At 41.7% G+C, this 27230-nt stretch overlaps 1 protein-coding gene across 5 annotated transcripts; it reads right to left on the bottom strand.

The window, feature by feature from the left end:
- Positions 1 to 744: 744 nt before the first annotated feature.
- Positions 745 to 26605, bottom strand: LOC111266479 (uncharacterized). 5 transcript variants are annotated; one of them, XM_086971253.1, is made up of 5 exons: positions 25351 to 26605; positions 15804 to 15890; positions 14622 to 15628; positions 8452 to 9054; positions 745 to 8022 (listed from the first exon to the last, which is right to left on the bottom strand). In XM_086971253.1, the coding sequence occupies exons 3-5, from the start codon at positions 15444 to 15446 to the stop codon at positions 7315 to 7317; spliced, it is 2136 nt and encodes a 711-aa protein (XP_086827379.1). In that variant the 5' UTR covers positions 15447 to 15628; positions 15804 to 15890; positions 25351 to 26605; the 3' UTR covers positions 745 to 7314. The 5 variants fall into 5 exon arrangements, with proteins under 5 accessions (XP_086827379.1, XP_022699849.1, XP_022700091.1 ...); XM_022844114.2 differs by having other exon boundaries at positions 14622 to 15890; XM_022844356.2 differs by lacking the exon at positions 25351 to 26605 and adding an exon at positions 16570 to 16694 and having other exon boundaries at positions 14622 to 15890.
- Between the last annotated feature and the right edge of the window lie 625 nt (positions 26606 to 27230).

The following is a 27230-nucleotide window of genomic DNA, read 5'->3' as shown; positions in this document are numbered from 1 at the left end:
CCAGTCATCTGACGATACTAATCGAACGTCTAATTCTGGTCTTACAGCGGAATCGATGTCTTGAAATGGTTCGACAACGGCTGTTGCGCCTACGTCCAGTCAATGCGATGGCATGCCTTCGTCAGACGCTATAACCGTGCTCTTTGGTACTAAATTTACAGCGCTTCAATGGCATCATTCGATTCAGGCAAAATCTATATAGGTCCTATTTAGATAATTGGAACAGGCGTGCACAAGTCCTTTGATCGCTTTTGATCTACGAAAAAAGGACTGGTTTCTGCAGAAAACGCAGTAACTCTAAGCGGCAAGATACGTTACATAAATCATTGACATATTACAAGATTAATAAATAGATAAGTTCAAGAACTTTTTAGAGCACTCACACGTATTACTGAGGACATTTAGTTGAATGATGACTAAATTCGAACGAGGAACGACGCGTATACTATCAGTTCAACCAGCCGATTCATAGACAGAATAATGTAGAATTTCTAGTGTGAAATGCATACTTTTCAAGCTAGAAATTGTGGTTTCTATGCATATATTTCCAGCCATCGGCTCCTAGCCACAGGTAGTCTCACCAGCCATTTTAATAACATTTTATATTTTCAAGCCTTTATGGCTTCACGTTCGATGTTTCTGTTAGAAAAAGTATATATTTTTAATTTTCTGGAATGCTTTTTGTGATTGCGTCAATATAATTGTAACGCGTTATTAATTTCGAAATGAAAACATTTCTCAAACTAGGCTTTCTCTTTAGACAGTGATCTCTTTATTATAATCTCTCATTATTTATAAGTGTCATCGAGTCTGTTAATTTGCTGAATTTACTACGGACTCTCTATTCGGTGTCAACTATAGAGTTAACTCTCTGATTCATACACTACCATATAATGATCCGATCTACTTTCTTTTCGACATTGCTTTGACGGGACTACTATTGTTATTATTATTTGGTTTTCACACGGTATCCTTATGGCAATAACTAAGGTACTTGCAGTAATTGAACGGTGCGGCTATCGATAGAATGTTGCGTCCTGAGTTTTTTTCGGTTCTAGTAGAGCGACAATCTCACCTTTAGACTTTTTCATCCTGTTCTCCTGTAGCTCTTTATGCTTTCCCATCTTTGAGCTATTCCCCGCTTTGTGGTTCCCTTCTCGCCTTCCATCGAATTCCCCTCCGAACAGATCCCTTCTAGCAAATGAGTGCTAAATGAAGTCCAGAACGATGCCAACACTTAAGGTACCGGCTTTTCTAAAGGCAGCTGTGAGGGTGGGTGTTGATTACAAATCTTTGACTCGTTTGTCGACATAACTCCTATCTACCACGTAAAGCGTCGCTTGCCCGAGCAGTGGCTGAATGCCAAGCTAGAAGTGAGCTACAGTCAATATCGATGCAAATCCTCCATCAAGCTTTAACGGACTTACACATGTTACTAGGAAGTTTACCAAATGTGTCATCTAGTCATAACAGTTAATAGAGGAGTAAGCCTTTTCAAATTCGGCTCTGTTTTCATGCTGCAAAACGCTATATGTCTAATATCTTCGCCCTACGTATGTACAGCACGTACCGCTTTCGGCATCTCGTCGAACTCCATGTCTTCACTATTCTATGTTACGAATTAATTATAACTTCAAAGAGGTAACTGCACTCTGATAATGAAGGATGATTTGAGCTGTTATGAATAACTATTTCTGAAGGTGATGATTTCTGAATTAATCAATCCGTGCTCATCAATACCTATAGATCTTCACGGTAGATACAACTCCCAGGTGACACAGTCCATGTGTCTATTGGTAGTAGTTTTTTAGAACTAGCCTGATGATTTCGAAGATTATGAAGATGAAGCACGACATTACGAGCGTTTAAGTTTATTTATCTGATGAAGAACAAGCACGCCTTCGTGCATTAAATAGCGATTACTTCAAATGTTGCTGAGATTTGCGGCCAGGTCAAATTTTTTAGTTTAGCCTTTTTAACTTTAACCTTTTTCTCTACCAGTAAGACTATAGAAAAGACGAGTGGAAATGCTCACACGATTATGACTCTTTCTGAACCATCAGTGGTGGAATTTACGTTGTTATGATACCGACTTAAGGGAAATGATATATCAGTACTGTCTGCGTAAACTATTATATCGGATTTTACTTTTTGCCTCTTCGCGGCGGATCTCTGACTGCTAATTGCCTTATAGCAAGTTACTTGTCTGCTTATTCTCTACTGTTATGTGATCTCTGCTTATCGGAGCGGGCAGATACTTGGATGTTTGAAAAAACTCAAACGGGCAGGTCAAAGGACACACGGTGTTTGTGTTTCGCCAATGCCATCCTCTACCACTTAATACACATTTCTATCTAGTAACCTATCCGTAAGCTATTACGAACAGTCTGACCTCACTCAATTGATTAAAGTGATACGCAGCGAGCGCGAAAATTTAAAATCACAACACGTAATGCGTTGCTCGCTATTCTCTCAACTTTTTGTTTCCTCCTCCTTCTCCTCATAGCCGCTTCCTTAACATCGTTGAATTGGCCTTACCATATTATCATTTATAGTAGTCTGTGATGAGATTAGTTTTGATAATCGAAACGCATGCATGTCGGACATTAGGACAAGGCAGGACCATTAAGATGTGTATGTGCGGCCGACTGTGAATTGCAGCAATGTTGGAATGGTGATCAATGTTCTAATGTAAATTAGAATGTGAATTGATCGTGGGGAAAACGGAGAGCGAAACAGCAAGTAGTTTCAAGTCGTTGCTGATAACGACGTTATCAGGAACGAACTTTTTTTCTTTCTCTGAGAGAAATACGGACTACGCCTTATTTTTTTTGGGTGATCTATTCGTTGTCACTCAAACGACTGAAATTTGCTGTTATTCTCGTCCGCCCAATACCGTCTGTGTATCACTGCTTGACGTTAGGGGGCAAATGAATTCACAGCATGTTCTACATGCCACACCTGACGAAGGAAAGTAATTGTATATGATCAGCAAATCAGAAAACAGGAATCATTTACATTGCATCATACATCATTGGCCACTTTGACAGTCACGTACAATGAGTTAGTATATATTATAAATAATGTAGATTCAGTGTTCCCCTCTTTCCTGTGCCTTCTCGATAGTATCGCTTCTGTTGTATCGCATACTTCTTTGCATCCATTACCGTTTATCGTTTCAAGCGCTTCTGTTACTGGTGCGCAGGAGTCCGATACGGCGTAATCTCTGAGAACGCTCCATTCTCCGATAAGTTATCTCGACTCTCCTGTATTTATTATGCGTCTCTTTGCTTCGTTTCGAAAATTGTTACCTTTATTTTTTAAGCAATATCATCGTTCAGAGCGCACAGGTCTGTAACACGTGTGTTAGTTTTTCTCACTTACTACTCCACCCTTTTGGGTTCCACTTCTTCCTGTCGTTATTTTATTTTGGCAGTTTTCATTTTCCCATGTTATTACCTAGCAGCATGATGGGTTGATGCGCCATACCAGCGTGCCACAGGCAAGCAACGAACTTACCGCAGCAGCTTCCACTTCAACTCTGAGCAAATCTTTTACATGTGGATTAAGTTTGATGTTAACAGTAATACCTCATCTGACTAAGATCTTCTTGAGGCTGGAAGTTCTTTTCCTTTTGCATTTAATAGCAATTGATATCCCGTGATACTGTGCATTGCACTAACAAGAAATAATGATTTCGTCAATATACCATCTTGCAGAAGGAAATCGTTATTATCTATTTTGAGTGACATATTTTGAATAATTGTCCACTCTCTCTTTTTGCGCATGGTGCCACATATCATGCCAATTGATTATTTGAGGTGTCATGCTTTAAAAGAAATAAAAATTATATTGTTACGCTTTTAAAAGAAGTAAATCATTGGTCTTTGTTCCTTTTCGGAAGCTTCTATCGTTCACTAGTCTCTTTGTTGTATATCTTTTGACATCCTCGCGGCACGAATCAGCTATGACGCTGCAGCGTTCTGAATCTCAGTCTCGCGGTTTAGCAGGAAGTCATCAGTTGATGAGCGTCGAAGTTATAAAACGCGATAAGAACTTGATTCTCTTTCTTAATTAACTGGATGTTTATTTATTGGTTGACGCAACTTATTTGTCTGTGTTTTCATCTATACGAGACGTTCCTGTACTTACGCATAAGTTACCACATCTGATTTTCTCTCTTTTGCTCTTCTTGCTCACGTGATACAAAAGCACCTTTTATTTATTTCGGTGAATGCAATTTTCGGCCGCCCCTACAACTGAGCGGTTGCCCGGTGTAATTTATTAGTATATACGTAATGTGCTTTACTTATATTTTCAATACTATTTCTGCGCCTTTTTCACTTCATCCTTTGTGTTAATAGATAGATAGATGTTTGTCACCTGCGGCGATCCGTTTCGTTCTGTTTATCAAAACTAGATATAAAACAAAAACACAATTATGTTCAGCCTATAATAATAATCAAGTTGTAGTTAGTTCAACATGCACTGATTTATACACAGATATCGCTGTCGAGCTTTATCTGCCTCCTTAATCTTGTTATCTTGGTAGAATATATATATATATATATATATATATATATGTATATCAAATTGGTAATTTTCCATAGAAACAAATGGGCGGAGAGGAGGCGGAAGTAAAAAGCGGCGATTTGTTATGCGCCCAAGCTTTTCGGTGCAATAGCAATAATAAATGAAAAATACACTTTGGAGAAACGTAGAAATGGTATGTCTATCGACAAAAAAATGAAAAGTTGAAATTTATAAAAAATTACCTTATAGGTGCTTCTTAAGTCACTCGACCGCTAAAGACGATCTAAATCCATGGTGAGATGATCATAATGAATTAATCGGAGGCAGATTAGTAGAAACGAGGTGTGGGTGACTGTCATCTCGTTGCGCATATGATACTGTACTGTGGTAGTCTCGTTATTTATGTTACCCAACTTCACTGTGCCATTTATTTTTACCATCCATATATGCATATAGGAAGCCGCGTGTAGAATACCCAATAAATCGCTTCCTCTATATACCGACGCTCAAAGATCAGCCGTTCTTGGCCTCGACGTTTCAATCAATACTATGGACGAGGTCTCACGCACATTGTTGCTATTGATAGTGAATGTGCTACCGAACTAAAAGGCAGTTTCTTCCAGAATGAGACTAGCTTTTTTCCACATAGTCATAATCACTTTCGGCAATCGCTGTTACGTATAGTTACACTTAGAGCATACATACATAGATATATATTACGACGGTTAATTTTACATTCCACGTCCACCATGAAGAAGTTAGTTGAAGTGCTCCGTTCGATCCTGGCTTTGATGGCAGCTAAACAATCGTCAAGCTCTTGCCTTAAGTTCATTTGTGCCATGCAAATGTTTCCGTGTAAAAGTTTTGTTTGTCTGTTTACACTTCCACCTACGAAGGAACATCAGGGCCGCTCAGTAGGCTGAACGCCCAACTAACAACAGCCATATTGTTTCATTATCTATAACCATTACAACTTAAGTTGGTCCTGTTACGATTATGAAGAGTGTAATCGCCAGGTCTCACGACATGGTAATAATAAAAGCAGTTCATTGAAATATGTATGGTCCAACCTTCAACTACGACTGATTCACTCATGCTTATGTTACGATGATTAAGATACATCAGAGAGAACAAACATGACGACATATCAGTCTCAACAGCGGTACTAATATTGATGCGATTTACTTCTTTGTGACGAAAGAAAAATCAGAACTATGATTACATTGAACTTGTGACAGGCGTTGATTTTTTCCAATGAGTCTGCCAGCCAAAGATAAATTTCTTCTATAAGACACTATTAACTTTTGCCCTAAGGCATTGTGGCAGTTTCTTATTAGCCATCCCTAGATCTCTTGTGGTCTGATACTGCTGTCTTCCTTTGTGTTTTCGTCATCGTAGCGCTAGGGCACCCAGTTCGTGGCGGTGCTTGTTGATGTGGCCAGCGAAAGATTCGTCGTCCATGTGTCATGCGTGCGACCGAAAGCGGTTTTGTTCGCTCCTACAGCAGATGTGTCCCACTTTTCTTATAGAATATTTACAAACGAGAAGGAACGCACCATTCACGTAATTGACATGGGTCGGTTATGGCTTCAGGAAGAACTTGACAGCGACGCCGATTGCACATCATCTTCGCTTCCGATCTTTCAATCTGTTTCACCTCTTTCCAGCTCATTCAACATTTTCTTTTTGCTGATGACTGTTATCTTAGTCTCAATGAAATGTTTACAATTTTGCTTTGTTTCCCACTATGGCGATAGTCGTCATAATATAATCTTGAATAACTATAATATCGTCATTATAGTGATCTGTTTCATGTGCGATCGCTTATGGTAATAAACAAATTGATCTTCATCGTAGTCTCCCTTTCTTGCTTTCTATGAAAGGAAAATAATTCGAGAATTATTATCGATATCACTTGCGTAATGTCTAAATGTACCTACATATGAATACGTAAACGACGCAGAAGGAGCAAATCGCTCCGTCTAGTCCCGAGCCGTAAAGTCGTCAGCGACTCGTTCTCGGCGCTCTCCGCATCTGTTTCTATGCGCTCCTTTCTTCCATTCGACCTTTTACTGGTATTAATATCACTTTTGTTGGGTCACGACTACTATCATTTCTATCGCTTTACGCACACATATCTCCTACATGTCTTCCGCACTTGTACCGCTAGATAATACACATAACATATGCATCGAGAGATTTTTCTGTACCTTTATAATGGATCATCATATCTATTTTAGGTCATCAATAATAGTAGAGGAGTTATTGACTGCGGCCGTTTCGGCTGATTATTTGACGTGCTTCGTCATCAGATGCTTTGAAGTCGGCCTAAAAACTATAAAGTCATCTTACCAGACTGTTCTTATCCAGCCCACTAACGCGTCTCCTGTTTTGTCACCTCGACACTGATCTGTTCCCATAATCGTCATGTACGAATTGTATTAATAATGACGCACATGTGGTTGCGTGACCCATTTTTGGCGGTCGGAAGCCGGAGAAGATTGAGAAGCGAAGTCTATAACTGCAGATGTGCACCATATGAATTAAAATGAAAAGTATGTTTAGCTTGGTCCAAAAGCTTAAGTTCTTCTCAGCCTGCTTAAGATCATCGCCGCAATTATTTCTAATAATCACTCTTCCCTATTCGATAGGTTCTGCTTTGTTGAATGGTATCTCTTACGCCCTATTTGCTACTTCTACTTAAGTGACTATTTGTTTTTCTGATACACTAATTTCTCGTAGTTAGCGGGACATTTCAGACAGTGCTAGTCTGTTGGCTTATTATTGAGTCGGAGGTGGCGGTGGCGAGGATTCGTCGTGGGCGTTGTTATTGCTGCCCAGGACACCACCTGCGGCCTGATCTTGAGCAGATAAAGCCCCGAGGGCATTCAATGAACCGTTGCCGCCAACCGCTACTACAGCTGCTGCGGCTGCTCCATGTGGACCATATGGATAAGCTTCGCGCCTGCGCAATGGCGGTGCCCCACCTACGGCCCCACCTACGGCTCCATTTTCCTCTGCGGCTGCGCCTGCATTGCCTAGCAGAAGACCTTGAAAGCCACCAGCTAGGGCACCTGGTTCATTGGCAAGCCCTGCCAATGCAGGTGGTAGGAGTCCATCAACAGCTACTTGCCGCACAGGAGGCGCCGCACCCTGAACACTAGATGCAGCGCCACTTGCAGCAGCGGCGCCAGCCGCGGCTCCACCTGCACCATTCTGAAGGACACCGGCTCCCCCTAGTGGACCTTCCAAACGACCGTCAGCGACAATCGTGTCGAGGTTGGTGATAGACTTCGAACGCACGCACTGGAAGTCGACATGCCGGGATTTCGCCTCTTCTTTTTCCCATGACATACGGATAAAAGGTCGTTGCACATAGTTATAGATGACCTCCGCCCGGCCGCCTGGACGTCGCTTGATCTTCTCCTTGTAGGTGGGATATCCCTCGATACCCAGACGGATCTTTTTGAGACCACGTTCCTTGAGCACCTTTGCATACAAATTTATATAAAAACAAAATGCACAGCGATAAGAAACAATAATTTAAGCAGTATTTATCTAATAGAATTTCAATCAAATCTGACATTTTGCGGTATGTTGGTTTAATCTTAGGTAGGACGCCACCAGTTTTTCCATTATTGCCATTATTCAGCTCTAGTAGAATCTTGAAACAGCTAGATCACTGCATAATAATAGTTTTAGCGTCACACACTCGTACACTGTAGACTTTTCAGCTAACTATGATAAAACAAGCCACCCAAAATGTAATCAACCTTTAATAAATAATAATTAGGAACTACTGTATCAAGATAGCGTAATATAATATAACCGATCTTTGAACTGCACATCTAAATGAAAAAGCCGATATGCATAACCAGAGAAGTAATAGGCGAATCAAAGCCGTATTGAATATTGTACCAATTTGGCAACATCCCGGTTTTCGATATACTTAAAGAATCGGTACAGCGTCGTTGAGTGCACAATCTGACTGTATTCCTCGCCGGTCTGCGGGGGGTGCTCTTCATCCCAGTCTACGACGTCGTCTTCGAGCAACACAACGATATGACACTCACGATCACCCCGTTGTGCCGAAGCCACCATTGCCGGTAAAATGAGCTCCTCTAAAAAGCGTTCGAATTCGTGTCGAGCACCTTCGTTTGAGAGTTCGTGCAGCAGGCCCCTAAGGTTATGACATTTTACCGTCGAAGCGTCGAATGGCACGAGGAAGTAATCGCACGCTTCGCGAAGTTCCGGCACCGTCACTGATGGTGGACATTGAATCTGGCCTGAATGGTAATAGTCAATAATGGCTCGGAACACCGCCGCCGAGATACCTTCGCAGAGCTCATATTCACCGTGTTCATTCGGCCTCGTGAAGTTGTTTTCCAGAGATGAGCCAAACATTCGACCAAGCATCGTGTCCGGATGCTGTGTGAATAGGGCAGGATCGACGATGAATCGCGTATTATCGACGACTAGAGTTAAGCGTTGCTCCGACGATGACGCAGTACTGCTTGTTGTCTAAAATAGACAGGTCGATAAAAGGAAATAAGAGAAAACGGAGGGAAAAGACGAGCAGAAAACGTTAGGCCGTTTGTGACTTTATCATTGGAAACACAACGTTATTATGATACGTGCTTCAAATTTAAAATATTATATTTATGACGACACCTAACAGCCTGATGGTAAATGAATAAATATGCAATAGGCCAGGTCTTACTGATTTCGTGCCTAGCATTAATTGGTTCAGTAACATGAGTCAGTTCGAACTGTGCGTATTTTGCCCACAGTTCAGAGAAGGCCAAATCACCGCACTGGCCGAAGTTTGCCCTTTAGACGATAAATTAAAATAATTCAATGCAAGTAAATGCTTATCATAACCTCCAGCGACTACTGGCACATATATATATATATAAAAACAGGCACATAGTGATGCTCGGTTTTAGTCCAGAATAAAGTTTTGCAGCTTCATAATCTAATATATTACATGTTAGGTTAAGTACAGTTAAATAACTTGATTTAAAGATACACGGCGTGAACAGCTACAAGAGCACGCAAGGCGAGCAGTACATAATAAAGTTTGTCAGAATGTTTAGATACGTAGTTGCTTTTGTATCTGACGTATAGGAACATCACCCTTAGCCAAAACAAAAAAAACGTGGCAAGCAAATACAACACATACTTGAAAATAACAGCTATGTCTCGGTTTCTTTTCCTTTACGTTCAAGTCGAGCTATCACTAATCGGTTGGCCGACCCAAAGTCCGCGCAGGTAAGCCGTCCGACGTGCAGTTCCTTACAGACTGAGCAAAGTTCAGACTTCTTGCTGCTCTCTGATATGGCTGTAGCATCATTTTTGCTCAGCTTATTACTAATAATTATAATGGTAGAAGTTCTTGCTGCAGTGAGAACATGATCAGCAGCAGCAAGTGAAACGGTAAAAATCGGTTAATTGTCTTCTGCGATTCCTGCTGAAGTCCCGCCGCAGTCTGTAGAACCGCCGGCGAAACGACGCATCGTGTCGCACCGGCCAACTGCGTAAGCGTTCTAGTGAAAGCCGTTCCATACCATCGTTCTCACCCAGCCACCATCGTCTGTTGTAGCCTGCTAAATCTCTGCGTAGCAGACTTCAGTTAACCAGTGCAGCTAATCCGACCTGTTTAGCTTTTACAGCCTGACCGGTGCAGCAGTATCTTCCCCGTCCTGGTCAATGTACGTTGCAGCTGTAGTGGGATACAGGAGCAGCGACGGCTGGCTACGGCTGCTCATGGAGCATAGCAGCTGGCCAACTCTATATCAAGTGTAGATAAAGCTACTGGAGCTGACGCCGGTACGGCTAATGTAGTACGACGGAGCTGAACCCGACCCGACAAGTGTAACACGCCTGATGACAATGGTTTTATTAGCAGGTCGTGTGTCGTTTCATTGGTCGTTGTGGTTGTATTTAGAATGCTAACAGAGCTCACGAGTCGAGCAGCTACAATCGGGAGAGGACTCTACCATCATTCGGTTGTAACCAATGGGTGATGACGATGCTGACTAAATTTGCGCTGTTGCTTTCACTGATAGTTGTTCGCATTCTCGTAATACCTGGCAGATATGACAGAGTAGGCATGCAAAGGAAAACTGCTGCTGGTAAACGGCAAAACAAGCATGGGGCGCTTGCAGGTATCGATGAAATGGCCGACTCACTAGGCGAGGTTGGTCGGTGTACCCCTCCATCCGACCTCACTACGACATCGAAACAGCTTCATACAACGATCAGGCTGGGGGCACGATCGTGTGTATGGCGCAGACAGGGTGAGACAATTCTCTGTCGTGCCGTCGTCGTAACCGTTATCGTACGCTCCCCTTTCTCACTGTAGCCTTCTCTGTCTCTACTTGTCGCTGCGCACGCCATGCTTGCCCGCAAGATTCCAAAAGTGGAACCACAACCGCGAGCGGTACATGTTATACACTAGTTGAATATGAAGATGCTACACAGAGAGGAAGGAAGAAAATGTGAGGGGGCTGCACGATGGAGAAAATGAGAATGACGACAACGGCCACCCGATTGGAGCGGCGTCTCAAGCTTGTGGCATTTATAAGGTGAAACTAAACGTCGCAAACCCAACAATGATTGGCCAAATCTACACTGAACAATTAGCGCACGCAACGCACCATTGGTTCTCCGTTTTCTTCAACCCTTTATGATTATGCATCTTTCGGCTCTAGAATTTAAATACAGATCTGTTTTCGCTGCAAGATGAACTGCCTATTAGTATGATCCAGAAATCGCTGCTCTTCAGTTCTTAGTGACTTTAAATTAAATGGAAACGATGGAGCTTTCGGAGGTCTATTGGCTATTAGGTAAATTTGATCAGTGAAATTGGGTCTGGGCAGTTTTTGCAAAACGACGCTAGAAACTCATACTATTTTTCTAGCAGTACAAGATGTATGCCTAAGTAAGTTAACGTTTAGCGAATATCAAAATTGTACATCAGTTTCATGTTGTCAAAGCGTCGTTTTAGTTATCATTATATTTACAACGCTCAGACTGTGAAATTTCATCAGAAAATGATTTCTTATTGACAATTTCACATTGTGGAAATAATAATAACAGTAGAACCAGCAGCCAGAGTAAAAAACGACATAAGCTGTTGATGCAACGATATAAGCACCGTGTAATGGCAGCAGCCTACCACTATAGGGTGCAAGGTTGCGTCCACTAGGAAACTCGAAACCTATCCATCTTTGCCATGGGCGTTTCTTGCCGTGTTTATCTGGATGTCTCTCTGTCAGGCTGCATGTCAGTTACTATTTGTACATATTTGTCTCTGCCTTTGACCAAAGGTCACCTCTTAATCCAATTGTTTTACCAAAATTGTCTCAGCTGTCCACCGGAGCGACGAACACAACGAGAACGTTTCGACAGATGATGCGAATATGATAGTTTATCATCTGAAGCGTCGTTGTCTAAATTCTCACTGGTAAAAGTTTGAATGACGGGGGAAGACACAGTGGTGATGTACCCGGACAGCAATTGCCCAAAAAAACAAAACAGCTTTTTGTCACTTGCGGACAGATCACAACTCGTTTTCGTCGTTTACAAATAGCCAGGGGCAAACGCGATTACAATCGTAATAAAACGACGATAAACCTGCTCTATTTATACCTTTAAAATGTATCGATATATATGTAGCAATATTGGGCAGTTTTCTTAGCTACACAGTTTTATAATATATTATACTATATTTAGAAATATTACCTTCGTAGCTTCTTGTGCAAAACTAGTAGTACATGCCGACCGCGCTGATAGATATTATCGACTTGTTGGTAAAGTATTGATGGTTTTTGTAGCTGCGTGGTTTCAAAATCATATATCTCAAGTGATGGCGTCGGTGCCATTGCGAAACCAAAATTTTACAGTTAACCATTTGCTAACATTGTTGCAATGCATATATTTAGCCATATGGGAGACCTATGTGAACATAAGGGAAATCTCTGCGAAAAATCACTGTGTTTTTTGTGTAATTGTGTTATAGTAGAGGCACAAATGCCTGTAAAAATTTACGGACTGGCCAGGCCCGTAAAAAATTGCGCCGTTTACGTTCAGAGAAAGCGGCTTAAAAATAGTTCTATCGCGTTCATTTTGGAAATTTCAACGCGAACCATGTTTCTCGCAGTAATCGATCAAGCACTTAAAAGGTTGATGCGATTATTACGAAGAACTGAGCAAAACTAACGCGTAAGTAGCCATGACATCGCCAAGGAAATAAACACATACCACCACACAGGTTTAACTCATTTGTATTTTTTTACATACTTTATTACGATTTACTGTAAAAAGATTCACTCTTTGGGCGCTACCCAAATGGACTCCGAATAATTGCGAAATTTCTCGTGTTCGAAAAATGTTGAATTTTCATGTGCGAATCTCTACATAAATGCAGCAAGCTAAACTTACTTAATGCTATATGTTTGGCGGGATTGAAGCTGACAAAACAATTGAATAACTAACAGGGTTACAAAAAGATGTCGAAAAAATCGATCGGTAGTAGTGAACAGCAGAGACGCCCTCTTCAATCATGACCATGATAAACCGCATACATTTTTAGCTACCCGGTAAAAACTGAGTGAATGAATTCGCCATATAGCCCCGATATTGTAGCATCTGCCTCGGCCTCTGATGGTGTTAATTTTGTTTCAATGTAGACATACAGAAGTCTAAACAACCAAAACGTTCTACAATGGTAGAGTTTAGTGTTATCGGGAAAATTGCAGAAGGTCATTGATCAACTAGCACCTATTTAATTTAGTATTAGTGTTTTGAAACAAAGAAGTATTTGCTTAAATTTTGGTTAAGAAACCGTCCATACTTTTCGAAAGCTAAAATCGTACAGCACTTAGATTAGACGAGTGAATTGATATTCTGCTCCCCAAAGTGGCTGTTACTTTCCAGAAGTCTCATGACGATTAGTGCCATAACGATAAGAGCATCAACTTCGAGAAAAGGAAGTTTTTAATTTCAGTGGAGGTTTGTTAAGTGCGCAAAGATTGGATAGTGGATGACGTTGTTCACATTCTGAAAGCAATGCACTGTTGTTCGCTATGATAGATTTGTCGTTTCGTTGGCTTTCGTCTGCTACCGAGAGCAGCGGATGAACGCATGCCCGTTACGATAAACAGCCTGCCGAAATTTGTCGTAATTCAGGCGCCCTATCGTATGTATATATATATATATTTGCGCAAAAATTATTTTTCGTTCGGATAGTCATTCAGACTCAAAATATACCAAGCACACTGAGATACTTTCTAAATCCATTTTAAGTAAATACAAGCGTCGCCCACCAGTAATCTTCAAGAGGTTATCGGCGAACTCGAACCTTCAGACAGATCAGTATGCTAGGAAAAGATGTTTGTCTGTTACTGCTATGCTATACATGTGATATCTGAAATCTGGAAAACAATACTCTTTGAATTGACACTTAATTACCCGCAAATCCTCGCCATGCACGTTACTACATCGAGTATTGCTATAGGAGAGTTTTAATTAAACTCTCGCCAGATCCAAAACAGATAACAGGTTTGCTATTGTATTATATATGTCTCTACGTATATGGACTGCTTCGACGCTTCTCGTGCTTGAAGGAAGCCTTTCGAAAAACGTAGACACTATCTAGTAGGTATGTTTGTCATAGGATTTAAGTCAACCGTTTTTAATATGCATTTGCTTTGCTCTAAACAACAAAGATTCGCTTTACCCTTTGAGTTTTAGTGAGTTTTTTTTAATTACTGAGTTATTATTTTTGTTCTTAGAATGTTCTTACTGCGACCAACCACTTCGAAGCACTTCGTAGTTCACGGTTATTCCAGAAGGAGGTTATTCGACTCGAATAACTGGTCCATCGTCCTTTGAAAAACGTTCGAACAAAGATACCGAAATAAATTCCGCCCCACGAAAGTCGACAAAAACTAACCTAGGTAATAAATTAAACGCTTATATCTAGCACTTCAGCTAACCTTCTAGATTTTGCCTTTTAGATTACTGAAATACTGATTTAGATAATACTGGCTAACGTTTCTCAAAAAACAGCATGCTATACTCACAATATGTGTATTGCTGCTTCCATGCGTGTTTCCTACTGTAGGTCCATCGCCAGATTGTTTAGGCCCGCCCTGCGGACTCGCATGACTGCTTTCGGTACTCGAGCTCGAGGAACTCATAAGACCAGGTCCGCTTCGGTTGCTTCCTAGTCGCGAGGAATTCATCGCCCCGCCGACATTACCTATAGTTCCAATAGCGCTCAGCGTATAGCATTTGGCTCGAATCATCATTTGCCCTCCACTTCCGGGGTGGCCACCCCCTACGCCTCCTCCCTGATTAGCTGCGTTTGCCATCGCCAACAGCTGTTGAGCCTGTTGCTGCTGTTGAGGGGGTACCCCACCGCAATGTTGTTGCTGTTGTTGTTGCGCGCTTTGTTGCTGGACCTGCTGTTGGACCTGGTGTTGAGCCTGGAGCTGCTGCTGTTGAGATTGTTGCTGTGCCTGGTGCTGAGCTGCCTGCTGTTGCTGGGACGACTGCAGCTGCTGATGCTGCGAATGACTGATGCCGTTACTCCCGTCCAATGGATGATTCTGATGGTGATGACTATGGTTGTGGTGATGGTGACTGTTATGGCGTTGCTCCCCAGCTGAGCTCGCTCCACCTTCGTCACTTCGGCTGCCTTCGTTTCTTAAGCACGGCTTCAGCTTCGGCTGACCATGCACGTAACCACCAGGTCCGCCGCCGCCCCGCTGCTTGAAGATAGTTCGCCGTTGCCTTGAGTCGTTTTCAGTCTCATCCGACGACGAGTTGTCGTATGACGATGTCGTGGCATTGCTAACCCGCCGGTGATCCTTTCCAAGCGGGCGCCCTCCGGAGCTCGACGCCATACCTCCGCAACCGCTTTGACCCACGCCGCCGCCGGGACTGCTGGCAACGGTAACGCCAATGAAAGCACTACGCGGACACCTGTCGGCGTCTCCTGACAATCTTTCGTTTTCCACGGCCTGCCAATCCCACAGTGACGGCCACCTTGATGCCACCGGCGCGATCTGATGCCAACTAAGTCGCGCTAAAATGGGAACTCCTTCGTGAGTGAAGGGCAAGGTACACGCACACGCTGATTTTGTGCGCACTTCGTGTGAAATGGTGTGCAAATCAAGTATCAACTTCGTAATTGCTAGTGCTGCAACGAAGACGAAATTGGTTGTCTGCTTGTGTCTTACGTTCGGTGATGATCACCTTACCATAAAGTGGGCTTTAAGTAACAATGGTCTTTTTTATGAGTCAGTCAAAGCGGCGCAAACACGCAAACAATAGACTGATTACTGCATCTGAAATGACAGACACAAACATGCTAATATTAGACAAGAGCTAGAAAGAAAATATACGATTTGGAGCAGCTGACTGAATTCTATTGCACTAAGGGATAACAAGATCGTGACGCGGCTTCAAATAAGTCAAAATTTTCATGGGTTAACTTTGAGGTTAATATATAACGTCCTTTATGTACGTTCCTTCTGTACAAGGTTCAAGCAAACGTAATCAGTAATGCAAAACGAATGCCACAGTCTTGCGGCAAAGATACGCACTTACGTAGCCTTCCAATCATTAGGAAAGTTTATTATTATTATTATTACTATCACTGTTTTCAGTGCGCTATTCATTTATATCTTTTGCGTGCCAGCCTGAAATCTAGAGTTCGTGCGTCACGCTCAAACGACTCCGGCGAAGAGTCCATCCATACAACTTGTATAGCATTTCAATTGAATAGGATTACGTGAAAAGCATGCACACGCTCTTAAATCACGCCTATTCGCATGTCGATGGAATATCGCTAAAGTGATTCATCCATATGGTTCCATAGAGTACTGGTCGATAATGATAGTTCTGTGGCCGCTGTTAATATTGATGACGATCCATAATTAATTCGTATTATCCGCACTCGCATTTTCTTCTATCTATATATTTGAGCCGATAAAAAGACACCTTAACAATCAGCGCAAGACATACTCCGAATAACGGGTACCCACTGATGACGAGTTCAGTTCACTGAGAACTCATCTCGTAGGCAGTCGCCTTCACCTGAACCAGTCTGGCCGTCCAGCTTGGTTGTCTTCGTACACACACAAACTGAACCTGTATCGTCCTCGGTTTGATCGAGTTATAAATTCATCCTTTATTTAACCCTTTCAATTACACACTCTCTTTCTGTTGTAATATCCCTATCATTTTTTCCCTTTCCCTTCTCCTTGATCGTGAGCGTTCTCTCGCTCGACCATTTTCGTCATTTAGATCAGTTTCTCGTTCCGCACGTAAACGAAACGCGTTGGCTGACATCTGCTTACTATTATATGCGATATAAGTGCCGTTATCAAAGACCATTCCCGATTAATCTGACAGCGTGGCAGGACAGTCCCTGCTTTGAGGCGTCGCTTGTCTCGCTACATCGTATTATTTCATTAGTGTTGCTGATTGGATGTAAACAAACAATCAAACGACAACATGCTTTAGCCAAACGCTGAGCGTGGCCGTACAACGTCGCCCATTCGGCCGCGTTGTTGCCCCTGGCGTTGCCGTTATACGGTACGGGCGATCGTTCAATCGAAAGCAACAGGCACTTGAGGCCGACTGTTGCGTAGCAAATGCACTAAACAATCCGCAGGCGCATTGCTGCCGATGTTCACCAGGCGGTGCTATGACATCTATCGATGAGCGCTAGCGCTTCAATGACACGTCATCAGTAACAGTTTCGGCAGTCGCAAAGGAGCAGCAACGGGGACAGCAGCTGACAACTAATTACGGGCGCTTAATGATGGATTCTGATATAAATGTAAAAGGGCTTCTCTTGCTCCCTCCCTTGTGGGACTTAACAATATCAGCGACCTTTTGCACACGACACTGTATTTTTGCTAATCTTGACGGAGTGATCCACGCAAATATCGCAACTAGTTACTAATCATCTGCATGATGCTCAGCAAAAAGTCTAGTGATGTAATAAGTAGTAAATTTCTAAGCGACCTTATATTTCTAGTTCGATGATTAAAAAGCTCCCTTTTGTTTCGTAGCATATTATTGCTACTTTTTGCTGCTGATAGGAACTAATTTACTATGATTTACTACGAATATGTTCTATTCCAACGGGTAAATTTGCGTCGGGCAAGCATCCGTTATCGTTTTTCAGAGGTAAGAGGAGCGTAATTACCAGCGAAGACTTCAACTAGACTTTCATAAAAAATACTCTTCATGATTGTATCTAATTAAATATAAATACAGACTTGAAAGGGGTTCGATTTTACAAACGAATATCAGCAAATTGAGATACGAATACCCGTAAAGCTACTGCTAAAAGTGCCGTTACTGCGTGATTTCAAGCTAACTCTTAGCTAACTCCTAATAAGTAGACAAGGGCTGCAAATAACTTTGTGACACTGCCAAGAGTATTTTTGCTAGAGATTGATGGAGTTTCTCCAACAGATCTAAATAAATGTTAGGTCAGATATTGCTTTAATTAAGCGTTGTTGTGGCTATGAATTGTTGGCATTTTTTTCTGCTTTCCTCATGCGTCTTTTGTGATTATCTCAGATTTGAAGGGGCAATGCATTTGGAAAGATACGCATCAGCTAAAGAACAATGCCCCTAAGCTATTGTGATAGATAGCACTTCTTGCGCTTATTTTTGCGAATTTCCGTAAGTCGGTGGACTTGGTGTACTGTCACTTTCTGGTTGTCGGCACCCTGAACAATGTAAGAGCTAGGCAGAAACTTTCGTTTGCTAATTCGAAATGCTTAGTGCCCTCTATTTTGTTGCTTTCCGCCCTAGAGAAAGGGATCGATCATACCATAGGTAATGTTTGACAGTATTCTAAAATACGAAATCTAGATTTGACGTTTGATACTGTACGATATAAAAAATGATGACAAAACGTCAACAAAACAGAGATATCATGGCAATAAACATCAGTTAGGCGAACGCAAGATAGAAGCTCGACAAGCACACGAGTATCCTGCGTGTTGTTTCGTAACGAAGAGCACAGCCGTGCACTGTGTGTAGTCAATCTCATACTAAACTCTACTGGCATCCTGTGTTGGGAAGCCTAAGGTCTACGGACAACGCAAAGAAGAACACAGTCAGCAATCGTTTTGGCAGTCGTCTGGTTGTTAGAGCTGACTACCTCTAGCAGGTTCTGATCAGGCGTCGGATTTGTCAAATAACGAGCAATCCTCATCTTTCGTGTTAAATGTGCCATTACTTTCAAGGACTAAGTTATCTTCGTTAACTTACGATGGTCAACTAGCTGAAATTAGGTATAGCCTTTCCGAAGCTGAGACAACACCGTACTCGGACGATGCGAACGTTGATGAACTGTGCTGGTTTATCTTTGTCAGCTAGATGAGCGCGTAAGGATATCGGACCAGACGATGAGACCAAAGTCGCACTCCTAGCCTGCTCGACGCTTGTTGATTTTCTCATATGAGATACACTACTGATAAGGCATTCGAGTCAAATAAATGCTGGCTGGTTTGGTATGATCCTCGTATAGCATGTAGCAAGATATAATAGAAAAACTTCTACGTAGTGCTAATCTTCGGGAGAATTCAATTAATTGAGAGAGTAGGGATAGATCAGCCTCGTACGTCACCGATAGCAATCCTTATCCCCCAGTCTCGAATAAATGGATTTAGTATATCCCTAAGCTATCTTGCATCTCATTTCGAGAAAATAGCGGTGCGTAACTGGAGTAATCATATATAGACAGTAATGAATGAAGTGCCCTATCGCAACTGTAAGAATGCAGTTCAATCACGGAGAAAATTAAATTACTCTTAGCTGCTGCTTCTAAAACAAGTTATTTTTAAATTTTGCAGACACTATACAAACAATATTTCTTGCAAAGCAGCGAGGTATAAATTCGACAAAAACTTGCGAGAAAGATTCGGTTGCAAGAGCACGAAGCTACAGACTGGTCCTGTGCAACTAAATCTGTACATAGTACCGCTATATGGATCTTGCCGTAAATGTATTGCCTTGAGATTGCTATCCTATTTGTGCAAAACACGTTCGACTAAATATTACTATTAAAGCGCAGATACCTACCTTTAAGCAAGTGAATATCCAACTAGACAACAAAATCCAAAGTCCAAAAACATTAAAAGTGAATATTACGAAACTGAGGGTTTCAGCTACTTCTTCCTTCATTTAGTAGGAAAAAATAATATGTTTCTTTTTAATAATTGTTTCGAAGAAAAACGTCGTCCTTTAAGGAATCTCATAAATACATATTTCTCCATGTTTAATGAGTTCTATTAGCGAAAACCTGTTATTATAAAATATTTATTGATAAAAGTTTGCTACTGGCAGCTGTCTTTAGCCGGTCAGACAATGTTTTTAATTGCGTTGATTCAATGAAATAACATTTCAAAGGCTAAAGAATGCTTCTTCTCAAAAAGAATTCCTGGTTGACCTGTTAAGCGTCAAGGTTAAGGGAGGTATTCTTATGCTGGAAGTTATTTTGAATATACGGAACTTGTGTTATCGCTAGGCACTGCTGTTTTTAGTACGTATTTAATTGCAATCGTGCTGAATTAATAATACACCGGTAACACCATGAGGCTATGCTCTATATACACGACGATAATGAAATGATAAAAGTCCACGTTAATTCCTTTGTTTTACAACTCACGATGTCATACGAATAGCTGACTAAATGGATGTTAGAAAAAAATGGACTGCACGAAATTAGTCGCTTGATTTTGAACGCTCGCCATACATTTATTGTTGGCAGCCAGCGATACAGTCGTTTACAGCTCAGCAATGGCACATAAAAACAATTTTCCCAACTAAAAAAACGAAGCACACGTTAAAACTTAGATAATTCTGTGGAATACATGATCGTACGGTTTCCCAGTGACTAAGAACACATCGTACAACTAGCCGATCGCTTCACCACAGCAACAAGAAGCGCTAAGACAGGATTACTTCAGGATTTTCTCTAATGGGGGGTGGACATAGAGTTAGGTGCCGACAATGCTTCCAGCTTTATCAACCGACTGTGATGGGGAGCGTGCTTTGTCCGAATTGCGCTAAGAAGGGCAACAAAATTTCCTCTAGCGCTCTGAAACCTCCCCCCTCTAAGGGGTCATTTGGGACGAAACTCTCGGAAGCCCCGTCGTTCGATGATGAAAGGAACCTGTTTCAGGACAACTTTCTACTTACAGATGATGACAAACCATCGAAATCCGAAAATCTGGCGCCACAGGAACAACAGCATCAGCCGCCGCCGCCGCCGCCGCCGCAAAAGTGACTGAAATTTACTCGGCCCTTTGCTCTCGCCGCCAGTGACAACAGCAAAATTTTTGGTAATTCAAACGTCTACGCTTTGCTGTGGGAACACATCGCTAGTAAAGAATTGGTATTCAGAGATATTACCGCACTAATAAAAATTTAGTGTTTTCTCAATATCAGGATTCATGGTGTTGGTCTCAGCTTGGAAAACGTAGAGGAGTATATATGGGTTTGGCATGTAGACCGCAGCGAGGGAGCAGGTTTCTGTAGGTCATGTTTATTTAACAATTATCGAATAGTTTCTTTAATCTGGAGGTAATTCCAACAGCCTCCAGCGATATTAATCAGTGTAAATCTGTAAAGTGCTTTTTGAATATTCTACATAGAAAAAATATCAGCGGAATTAAACTTTTTCATTCTCACTTTCACTTTCAAGTTAGAATGGAAAAGTCTGATAGCAAGCACAAAATCTCAAAAATCCGGAAGCTGCAAAACAGCACAGAAAGTCTCAAAAGAAAGCAAACCCGTAAAGCTAATCACTAACGCCTCATTCGGCAGTTGATATTCTGGTCTTGAAATTTTTATGTAAAAGAAGCCGGGCGTATCGACGCTGATTTTTTTTTATTACTTCAATTCGTTTAAAAATTGCCGAAATCTAAACTCTATGGAGGATGTTTAAGCTGGCCTCATTGAAATCTTCGCTGGTTACTTCAGAAGCCACATGAAAACTGCAAATGAAAGCAAAACGTTTTCAAGTTTAATGGTCGCTCGATTGGCGCAAAAGCGTTGCATGTTTGGTGATCTTAGATCAAGTTACAATAACGACGCATTATCTTCCACCATGATGGCAACATTTGTTTTGCCCTAGAAAAAAGTGGAAGGCTTTCTTTTAATATTAAAAATTAGCGGAGTAACGAATGCCTTCAAAGCGCAAAGAGTTCGACAAGCTTTATTCAAGTACAAATCACCTCTCTTTCTAATATATATATATATATATATATTAGTGTGCCGAGCATTGACGTGGCACAGTACGACGACAATTGGCTTTATCAGTTGGTGTTTTACTGTCTATTTTTACTTTTAACCAATAAGGGTTTCTCTAAAATAACGTTGTCAGGATATCATCTCGTTTCCAACGTCGCTGATGATAAAGCTGGTATATAAGCCTTGGAAGCCGCTATGTAAATTATAGACGTAAGGTCTTCGTAGTTATGCTTCATATTACAAAGCAACAACGTAAACCGACGCGTCATAGTAACTCTAGTTAGCGCAATTTGGAAAATGACGTGGAGTTTGTATTGGTGCACCTGTGTTAAGTTTTCATGACTATTTTGTAAAAATAATTTTTATTTATATTAATATTTATAATAATTATATACAAATACTGACAGTTCTAGTTATAGGCGCTACATTAAAATAGTGAAGGGACAATCCCGTTAAACATGCGGCTTCTAATATTTCTAAAATAAATATTTCACCTGTGCGATTTGTTTTATAATACCATTGGAGCTGCATAGCTTCTGGCTGTGTTCATTACATTAGTTACAAATATAACAAGTAAAGGGAGATTTCCAAATTTTTATATATAGATATACATAAACCTTCTTAAAGTCGTTCCATTAGGCCCCTTGAAAAATTGATAGTATGTTATTAATAAGATTAATTTCAAGGAATATAGAATATAATGATATTAGGAATCATAGGTTTACGCAAGTCAATCAATTTCGAGTTCAATTTCCGTAGTGGTATGTGAAGCCCAATATAGCATCTAAAGTATGCTACCCTAGAACCCTGGCCATGCCAAGAGACTAACAGATCTTATAGAGAGTACGTGGATTACTCTTTACTAATATGAAGGGCGAAGCGGTGAGGAAAACCCAAATTAAGTGAAAGGTGCTCAAGCACACTTAACGCAAAGCGGTATCGCTATTCGTCGTTTTCTTCAAATACGCCGAACACTTCATCCAACTGGAGGACTAACAAATGACCATAATTCCGTCGATAAAATTTAACAAATATTTTATCGTTTAAGTGTTCTACCACGTTCCTTTTCTGCTAGTCAACACATAAATAATACTTCCAAAAATTAGCGCAGTACTCACTATGCCGTTACCTCTTCCGACAATTGTTATTGTTTGCTTCACCATTTTAGTTTTTTTTTACTCCAACGGAATTATTCATCACAATCATAACTAGTCCTTACCGTGACCTCTAGTTACTAGTAGGTAGTAAACTGTTTATTCTTTGGCCGCAATCAAGTGCCATTTTTGACTTTTCGGGTTTATATTATTAGATTTCAATTATTGCGTTTTAATTTTGCATTTTGTCCGGTTCGTCACACCCGGCTCTCGCAGCAATGTTTTACAGTAACCGTTACGGTACCATACTGTTGTTGTTACTAGTATCGCAAGATCTTCGTGGATGAGTCGATGAGGAATTCGAGCGTCTACTTTGCCCGTTACTTTTTTTCTAAACAGAATTTTCCGCCTGTCTTTGTTACTTTTAGCTAGCCGCCAGCAAACTATCGCCTGTATTTTACTAGCCTTTACTGGCAGTGCGACAAACGTTCAGCCTTCGATTCATACTTTCGGACTTTTATACCAACCCCGACATCTAGAGTTTCGAGGTAGATGGGAAAACTTCCAGAATATGGTTGTTGACGGCTTTCCAATTCGTTCGTTTAGGTATTCTCCCAGTTTCTTTTGCCTGTTCTCGGATGCTTCGTGTCTATGTATGGACGTGTGCTTGTGTATGCATATCTGCTCATATCCGTAACCCAGTCATTCCAGCGCAAGATGTCGAAGCTGGACGGAGAGGCTAACTGATGAGTGTCAACGTACCCCGCTTGGCCCTTGCGGCGTCCGAGCTCTTCATAAGCTGCACCCGTAGCTTGCGTACTATTAAAGCGTTGAGCAGAATCAGCGTCGGTCTGCCAGTACACAGCCAAGTAACAAACAGGCCACCCGGTGATCAGTAACTCGTTGACTCACTAGTTGACTTTCGGTAACAACATACCCGGAAATGGGCTTTCGGCTTGTGCCGAAATAGTGTCGGCTCAACGCTTGGAAGACTTAAATGATAAACAAAAAAAGTGATAAAATGTTTTTATTTTGTAGACGGAACGTAAATAGGGTCTGTATGGAAAATTCAGATGCGCTGAATTATATACAAATAGAAACTATAACTAAATGGCCAGAGATGTCACAATGTACACAAATAACCTGAAAACGAAAAAGCAATGAAAGGGACGACGGAAATTTAATCCATAACTGAGTTACTTCACCTATGCTTTATTTAAGGCGACAGTTATATCGTTTTAGTTAGGTTCACATCTGTAGGTGCAAGTCGTTGAAACTGAACGAAATTCCGGCAAAGATATTTATCGTATGTAATGAGACGCTTCCGACATTCAATTTAATTGACGTTCAACGCACTGAAAATATACTTCTTTGGGTATCAAATATTTGGGCTTTTGTCTTTCAGCAAACGACAGTTTGGCGATCGTGTCCCTCGGTATGATCACTATGTAGATGAATATATATGTATATATCATAATACGTATGTTACCTAGTTTTTGGTAAAAGGATTTACACGTCAACGTAACAGAGTCGTCACCGTTGGCGATCATCACAATATACATCAACAAATAAACACAGGATGTGGTGGTAGTGAGATAATAAATTAAGATACGCAATGAATGTTTTGCCTGTTGCAGAAACGTTGGCTTTATCTAAGTAACCAGTTACCGCAAATGACATTTGTAGGTTTTCACAAACTTCATTATTATAGTACTAATTGCCTTTGAATATCGTTCCGTGCCTCTTATCAAAAGACAGCTAATTTCACTCTTTACATAATGGACTACTATCTGTCCAGCTTCCTTTTTTTTTCCCGTCGAACACTACGTCGAGTGAGCGTTGATGATGGTACTGATAATTTTTATTATTCCTCACTCATTCACATGACAGAAGAGGCGTTTGTCAGCGTGTACTGTTGGAGTTACTAGTTGTATTCTGTCATTATGAGCCACCTTAATGTCGTTGTTCCAAGTTAACACGTATCATTTCTCCCTTTTGTTTTCGCTAGCTTTAGATTCTTCTTGCAAAGACCAGCCAGCCGGGTAAACGAAACAATGCTGGGCAGCATAGAGGCCATTGCCGCAACCTGAATTACCGCTAACAATACCGTTGTTGCCCAGGAGCACCGTTGCCGTGCTTACAGCAGCACTAAAATTCGACGAACCGAAATTTACCGCTATAGTTCCAGTATATACCATTATCGCAGCTATACACAATCGTCAGAAACATCGATAGGGAAAACAATATAATGGCTGGTAAATAATAACCAGAAGATAGATCAGAAGTACTGTCTCCAATGAACGACGAATAGACTACGAACTAATTGCCTAGAATCTTTTTTGACTCTTATATTTGTTGTTTCACCAACACGCAAATCCACAGACACAGATTAGCCATATATTAATAATTTAATTAACAGATGTAGCCTTACCTGCCTTGAGGCTGAAGTAATTTCACTACTAACGTGCGGCATTCGTGTCATTCGGACGGATCATGCGGCATCGACACATTTAGCATAGTGGGGGCAAATAATTAGGGCTGCACGGACAGGCAAAGGAAGAGAGTTGAGATCTTCACGCCGTCGTTCGTTTTTTTCATCCTGCACCTGCCCAGTCAGCAAACAGTAACATCAGTACAGAGGGGCACCTGCAGCAGCTCTGCATTAGATCGACGACCAACAACTCGCACGCAGTGAGACAAACCCCGAGCGATACATTAGCAAAGCGATGTTTGATAGAGTGCTCGTTACAACACTCCAGTACCAGCTACAATAGCAGCAGTACGGACTCGACTAAAATAACATTGCAAGAAGGCAGTATTGTATTCTATAATGTACAACATAGTGTAGTGCGATGAGCAATAGTAGTGATTCGTAGGCAGTCAGTTAGGCATTAGAGACGGAGACAAGATTGACTGGCTCGCACATTCTCACAGCTCTCTACCATCGCCTTTGCTTCTACTCTTATTCCTGATCCGGATCGGCAATCCTCTATCACAACCACAGTCATCACCAACAATCGCCCGTCGCACAGATAATTCTTCTCGATTCATCTCAACTCGTTTGATTATCTTATTTCACCATGGTCGTAGAGTTACGATCTATTTACGCACAGCAACAACAACAAAAACACAACCTCACGACGACAGGCTTCTCGGCAGCAGGACCCCCAACGACGACGATGACGACAATGCTGCCAAAGGCAATGGACCCACTATCTAAGCGCCTGCCAGATAGTCACAGCTTATGGCAGCAACGGCGGTACGGGTGCTGCTAATGCTGCGGACCCGCTGCTGCCAGAATGGTGACGGTCGTTCTTGTTTCGCTCCCGCTGTTACGGTTTCGCTGCGTCCGTCGCTGCCGCCGTTGCTGCTGCTGCTGGTTCTACCACCACAACTGGAGCGAACGGCAGCAGCGGAACGCTGCCACATGCACAATAACGACGGCAACAGTGGCAGCTTTCGCAGATGTCGACTCACGCAGCAGGAGCAGCAGACCACGACAGCACATGGCATCTGAGTTACACCTGATCATCCCGCAGCACGAATATCACAGCACGGCACAGCACAGTGGATCAATGACGATCAGCGGACCAATGCGCTCGCCTAAGAGAGAACCAGGGAGAAAGATAACCACTGAATCTATTGTTGCTACCTCTGCCGCCACCTACGACATATTTCAAAGGAAATGTTTACGTCAGCAATGCCAAACAGCAAAGATCATCGTCATCAACGATATGTCGAACAGTCTGCGCGCGTTTGATTCAATTACTCCACTGGCTCGTCTGGTCAAGCAGGTAAATAGTTGAATACGTAGGTGTTTAACGAAACACTGCGGTCCAGGTACAGCGGAGTGTAAGCGAAAGCGAAAGTTAGTCCGATCAAAGTGAGTGCAAACATCAGCTAAGGCAGTCAAGTCTTCTTCGAACGAGTGCTTCTAGCAGATTCAACTTTCTCCCTCTCCTCCATTGTAAACAAAGTTGTATAGGCTGGCCCTCAGCTATTTTCGCATTTGGCAGGTCTTCCGCTCCTCTATGGAGTGTCTTTAGTCGTATACTGCACAGCCTTAGCTGAAGCATTCCACTGACCTAAAAGTCCTCTCTGGCGACATCTAGATCCTAAATATTTGAGTGCAATTTAAACAACGGGGCGTAAAAATAACTAAGTAGCTATAGTGTTAGTGTAGAGTAACTCAATTATGTCGGCCGGTGATAAGGTACCGCTCATAAATTTATTGCAACGGAAAGATTGAATCAGACAGGTAACAAGGCTTGGGGCCCGGACTGGTCCGACTTGTCCGAGAAATAGGCGATG

The sequence above is a fragment of the Varroa jacobsoni genome, unplaced genomic scaffold, assembly GCF_002532875.2.
Source record: "Varroa jacobsoni isolate VJ856 unplaced genomic scaffold, vjacob_1.0 scaffold_11, whole genome shotgun sequence".
In the NCBI taxonomy this organism is placed as follows: domain Eukaryota; kingdom Metazoa; phylum Arthropoda; class Arachnida; order Mesostigmata; family Varroidae; genus Varroa; species Varroa jacobsoni.
Note: the sequence above shows the minus strand (reverse complement) of the source record. Positions and strands in the feature narration are given on the sequence as shown.

Excerpts from the sequence above, each read along its gene's own strand:
- LOC111266479 (XM_022844114.2), bottom strand. The coding sequence starts at position 15,446 with ATGGCGTCGAGCTCCGGAGGGCGCCCGCTTGGAAAGGATCACCGGCGG. Across the intron at positions 9,055-14,621 it reads GAAGCAGCAATACACATATT|ACAACAAGCAGTACTGCGTC; the intron begins GTGAGTATAGCA and ends TGTCTATTTTAG. Across the intron at positions 8,023-8,451 it reads ACCGGGATGTTGCCAAATTG|GTGCTCAAGGAACGTGGTCT; the intron begins GTACAATATTCA and ends TTGTATGCAAAG.